The 6,007-nt window shown below is 43.3% G+C and overlaps 1 protein-coding gene across 1 annotated transcript in view; it reads left to right on the top strand.

Annotated features, from left to right (window-relative positions):
• The first annotated feature begins 3,715 nt into the window (after positions 1-3,715).
• LOC109933173 (protein FAM149B1-like) overlaps positions 3,716-6,007 on the top strand; it is a 14,742-nt gene continuing 12,450 nt past the window's right edge. The window contains exons 1-2 of the mRNA XM_048593404.1: positions 3,716-3,801; positions 4,500-4,619. Coding sequence (XP_048449361.1) covers positions 3,755-3,801; positions 4,500-4,619 — 167 coding nt within the window. The 5' untranslated portion in view covers positions 3,716-3,754. The remainder of the gene's footprint in view (positions 3,802-4,499; positions 4,620-6,007) is intronic.

The following is a 6,007-nucleotide window of genomic DNA, read 5'->3' as shown; positions in this document are numbered from 1 at the left end:
ACATTACACTGACCCAGCTAGCTCAAAGCCGGCTTCAAGAATGAACAGAACCCTCACACTCCTGTTTATATCTGTCAGCCAGGACTCCCTGATTGGGGTTGTTAAACTGGTCCAATTTGGGAACTCATATTCTATGAGGTCCACCTGACTGACCTCGTTCCAGTCACTACATCCATCCTGTTCTTTTTCCTGTGGCTTCTTCTTTGGGGCATTTTCGGACCAGGTCTGGTTCTTCCTGCTCTACTTTGGATACTGGTGACATATACCAGACCATAGTCCACCTCTTGCGCCTGGAGTGTCTCAGCCAAAATTCATCATCAGGCAGTAGCAGCATCAAGGCTGTGACGTCTTGTATCCATCTCATCTTCAGAGATTCCTTCAGCAATAGATAGAGGAGCAGAACCCATTGGATGTTCCTAGGGGCCAGGTATGTTTTGCTCCCATCTGTTTGCTAGGTTGCAGCTTTTATGTGATCCACCTGCTTTTTCACGATCGCCTCTCCTATCCAAACGTCATGGGACATGTCCTTGTATCAACTATGTCTCTTACACGTGCAGGGCCATTCCTGTGGTTTTGTCTCCTGAAGCAAGCTGACTCTCTCACTTTAGAGGAGTCTTGTGTCTAGCATTGGCGTTCCTGATGCCAACCTCGCCCCACCCATCCAGGTCCTGGAAGATCAGGTTTAACTTGGTGCAGAGACTTCTCCCCATGAACATGGACTACTTCAGTTTCTGAGGAGACAAGGTGTAGAGCTGGATGAACACAGCAGGCCAAGCAGCATCAGAGGAGCAGGAAAGCTGACGTTTCGGGTCTGGACCCTTCTTCAGAAAATTTCGGCGAACATCCCCACTTCTGATCTTATGATGGAGGAAAGGTCACTGAAGAAGCAGCTGAAGATGGTTGAGTCTGTGAGGCAGCAGTGCTAACCACTGAGCCATGGCACTACCCCATCAAGCTTGGGTCTTTTACTACAATCAGTGGAAACTGAACCAGCTGCTGCTCATAACAGAGCGGAACCAAAATTGTACACTTAATCTGTAGGGGTTCCCTGCTATATGTTCTTAACCTGGCTGGAGTCTTACGCAAAGTTAGGGGTTGGAGTCCAGAGCAAATTTTGGTAAAGACTTATTTCGCAATCACTGATACAACCACACTAGTATTGACCTCCATTAGAACTGGGTGATCATTTAACCAGATGTTTATTTTGGTTGGTTTTGATTTGGATGTTGCTAAGAAATGTAACTGTTCCAAACCAGCTGTAGGCAGACTTTCCAGGGTGTGCACTGTCCTGGATACCAGCCTACGAATTCTCTTATTCAGTTCGGGCCTAATGGGACTCTTGTGCTGTCTCGAGTCCGCGTACCAGCAACAACTGCAATTGCCTTCTGCCCGGATCCTTGTGAAACTTTTAATTGTTTGTCCGAAGCTTGGCTTTGTTTTGGGGTTTTGCTGTGGGTGACCGAGAGTCTACCTGTTCAGGATATGTCTTGATTGAGGTTATGCAATTGCCTTCACTCGAGCGGCGTTCCTTAAACTCAGCCAGACTAGCGAGAGTGTCCACTTCCGTCCAAATACCCTGTAACTCATAAGCTCCACTTGCCACATTTTCTAAGACAGTTGTAATGCCTGTTTGAAGTCCAGTTGAACTTCAGCTATTAAGTGCTTTTACATGGTTACATCATTAATCTCATATACCAAACAGTGTCTCAGCATCTTATTTAGGGCTAAACCAAAATCACATGCCTGTGCCTTTCGTCTTAACTTCATCAAAATTCCTGACGCGGATTTTCCTGGTTCTCGAACCACCAAGTAAAACTGATAGCATCTCAGAATGAGAGGAGGCTTGGGGTCATAATATTCCTTCACTAAATCCGTCAACTCTTGAAAGGTTTTAGTATCTGGTGCCTCAGGGGTAGCTTAGGCTTCTAATAACCAAAAAAAGCTGTGGGTCCACATTGCTATCTGGAGGATTACTCATTGCTTTACGTCTGCCCCAATGTCATTTGCCCAGGAAAAAATAATGCATTCTTACCACACACTGGGCCCAATCTTCGATAGCAGGATCAAATGAGTCAAGCTTGCAAAATTATGGCATGATGCCAGAAATGCTTACCTCAATTCAAAAATGACTGTTGCGAGTGAATCCTTGCAGGGATGTGTTTTTCTCTCTTCGCCACTGAAATAACTCCATGAAGGCCGGATCCCTTCACCAGGTTACCCTTTATTATACATGCATTGTATGTGACACTGTCCTGGCTAGCACCGAGCCAGTTCCTAGAGTGAGCAGAACCCCTGACACTCCTGTTTTTATCTGATAGCCAGGACTCTCTGGACAAGGTTAATAACCCCAATCAGGGAACTCATTCTATGAGGTCCACCTGGCTGACCTTGTTCCTATCACTATACTGATCCCTGTGGCATTCGTCTTGTTTCAGCTTGCCAATCTGAGAAAGACCCATTTATCCTTGTTACAGAAATAGTAGGAACTGCCGATGCTGGAGAATCTGAGACAACCAGGTGTAGAGCTGGATGAACACAGCAGGCCAAACAGCATCAGAAGAGCAGGAAAGCTGACGTTTCGGGTCTAGACCCTTCTTCAGAAATTGGGGGGGAAGGGGATTCTGAAATAAATAGGGAGAAAAGGGGAGGCGGATAGAAGATGGATAAAGGAGAAGATAGGTGGAGAGGAGACAGACAGGTCAAGGAGGTGGGGTTGGAGCCAGGAAAGGTGAGCATAGGTGGGGAGTTAGGGAGGGGATAGGTCAGTCCAGGGAGGATGGACAGTTCAAGGAGGCAGGATGAGGCTAGTAGGTAGGAGATGGGGGTGGGGCTTGAGGTGGGAGGAGTGGATAGGTGGTAGGACAGGTTAGGGAGGTGGGTACGAGCTGGGCTGGTTTTGGGATGCGGTCAGGGGAGGGGACATTTTGAAGCTTGTGAAGTCCACATTGACACCATTGGGCTGCAGGGTTCCCAAGCGGAATATGAGTTGCTGTTCCTGCAACCTTCGGGTGGCATCGTTGTGGCACTGCAGGAGGCCCAGGATGGACATGTCGTCCAAGGAGTGGGAGGGGGAGTTGAAATGGTTCGCGACTGGGAGGTGCAGTTGCCTTTACTGGCTCCAACCCCGCCTCCTTGACCTGTCTGTCTCCTCTCCACCTATCTTCTCCTTTATCCATCTCCTATCCGCCTCCCCCTTTCTCCCTATTTATTTCAGAATCCCCTTCTCCTCCCCCATTTCTGAAGAAGGGTCTAGACCCGAAAAGTCAGCTTTCCTGCTCCACTGATACTGCTTGGCCTGCTGTGTTCATCCAGCTCTATACCCATTTATAATTACTGCTTTCTGTTAGCTAATTAATCCTTTATCAGTGCTAATATGTTGCCCTGACATTGTGAGCTCTTATTTTGTGTTGTAACCTTTAATGAGGCACATTATCAAATGCCTTTTGAAAATCCAAGTACACCATATCTACCAGTTCCCCTTTATCCATATTATTTATTACTTCCTCAAAAACTCAATTGTGTTAATTGAAGACCATTTCCCTTGCACAAAACCATTGATTTTGCTTGATTACATTATAATTTTCAAAGTATCTTTGCTAACCTCCTTAGTAATCTATCTAACAAAGATTTTAGGTTAATATGCCAATATATTTGTTTTCTGCCTCCCTCCTTTCTTGAATAATGATGTTATATTTATTTTTTCCAATATAGTGGATGCTTCCAAATCAAACGACAAACCATCATACCACATATCATGTCTCAAATTACTCATATCTCCTATTCCTCTGTTTTTTTCCCGACGTAAGTCATTCAAATTTTTTATTTGAGTTGATCGTCACAAACTGCTTCCTCTGTCTCACTTAAGTATCTCCTCCATAAATGGACCATTCACTCATTGAAATATTGTTTCCTATAATTAGTTTTGCGTTTACCCCTTCAAGTACAGGCATGTCATGTATTTCTACTATTCTAGACAGGACGAACTAGTTCATTGTGGTTAGTATTATTTAGCTCCTCTAAAACTAAAAGCAGCAATCATATAAATCCTGGGCGAACTTGACACTGAAAGGAATTCTCCCTTGTGAAAGAGACGAGAAATAGCGACACAGTTTAAAGGTTGTTAAGAGTAGAAAGGACTTACTTTTAAGATGGAAATTATAATTTTTCTCTTAGTGATCGTGCATCTGTGGAATTCTCTTCCATGGAGAATTGTGAGGCACGATCATTGAATATTTGTAAGGCTTAGTTCAATAGATTACTGATTGACAAGAGAATAAAGGCCAGACAGAAAAAGAGCTGGGGTCACAGTCAGATTAACCATGATTTTCCCAACTGGTGGACCAGGAGTGAGGTGTCAGATGGCCTACTCTTAATTCATATTTTCATATCACCTCTCAACCTTCTGAATAAATTACCATTTAAAATAATTTTTCAATAATGCATTGGCTAATTTAATAGGATTATTACTGTTAAAAGTATTTTATTTTTTTCTCTGACAGAATTTTGGGGAAACAAATAGTCCCTCTTGTTGATGAAGCTTTTTGTTGGTATCCTGGTCCAGAGCACGTTGCTACTCCTTTGCCAATTTCCAATTCAGGCTCTGACGCAGCTGTGACTGAGTAAGTATCAGCCAGAAATAATAATACTACATCAGTGGGGACTGGTCTAATTGGAGGAGAGTCATGTTATGGGTCCAACATGGCACCCAATTGGGGAGTCAGTACGCAGTCCATGAAGATTAGTCAATATGGGACCCACGTAGGGAGAGACAACAAGAGGCATGAGTCTAACGAGTGCTGAATTGGCAAGGGATTGAGGGTACTTAAAAGATAAGTGAGAATAGTCTGAGGCATGGGAATCTTCAATTATGTTGATATTCCGGAGAAGCTGAGGCTGTCCTGATTGGAGGAGAAGAGGTTGGAAGGTCATTTTATAGCTGTCTTCAAAATCCTGAGGATTGTAGGGAGAGTAGGTAGAAAAAAGCTATTCCATGGGTGGAAAGGTTAAGAATTAGAAGACACCAACTTAAAATAATTGGCAAAAGAACGAAGAGTAAAATGATTCAGCAAGTGGTTAGGTTTTGGATTGCATTGTGTGAGAGTGTGGTGAAGGCAGATATAGTTGTGGCTTTCCAAAGGGAATTGGATAAGCCGCTAAAGAGAGAAGTTTTTTTTTAGGAGTACTGGAAAAATGGATGATTAGATCTAGTTCAGTTGCTGTTGCAGAGAGCAGAATGGGCTGAATGGCTTCCTTCTGACCTTTAACAACTGTATGAATAAAAGAAATGAGTGATTAACTTATCACATTTAGAAGATTTTCAGAATGCATATTTTAAACTTCAATGTGATGCATACACTAATTAATTGGATTTATTATGAGATGGTAAGACATAGGAATAGACATAGGCCATTCGGCCCTTAATACTGCTCTGGCAGACAATGAGATCATGACTGGTCTAATAATAATCAACTTCACTCTCCTGCTTTTTCCCTGTGACCCTTGATTCTCTTATGGATTCAAAATTCTTCTATCTTAACCTTGAATACCCTTAACAACCCTCTCGGTAAAGAATTCCAGAGATTGATTACCATCCGAGTGAAGAAATCCCTCATCCCTGTCCTAACTAGGTGACCCCTTACTCTGAGATTATGCCTTCTTGCCTTACACTGTTCACCCAAGGGAAAAACCTCTCTGTATCTAACCTTTCAGGTCTCCTAAGAATATTATATGTTTCAAATAAGGTTGCCACATTCTTCTAAACTCCACTGAGGACCAAACTGCTCAACCACTTTCATTTAAAAAAAAAAGTTCCTACCCGGTCTCAACCTGGTGAACCTCCACGCCTTCAATGCCAGTACATCTTTCTATGATAAGGGGATCAGTACTTTAGGTGTGGTCTAACTAGAGGCTTCTGTAGTTCTAGGAAAGCTTTATAAAAACCGAAAGAACTGTGGATGCTGTAAATCAGGAACAAAAACAGAGGTTGCTGGTAAAGCTCAGCAGGTCC

This window comes from Rhincodon typus, unplaced genomic scaffold (assembly GCF_021869965.1).
Source record: "Rhincodon typus isolate 14 unplaced genomic scaffold, sRhiTyp1.1 hic_rhity00002783, whole genome shotgun sequence".
NCBI lineage: Eukaryota > Metazoa > Chordata > Chondrichthyes > Orectolobiformes > Rhincodontidae > Rhincodon > Rhincodon typus.
The sequence above is the reverse complement of the archived record's forward strand: the minus strand, read 5'-3'. Positions and strand labels throughout refer to the sequence as shown.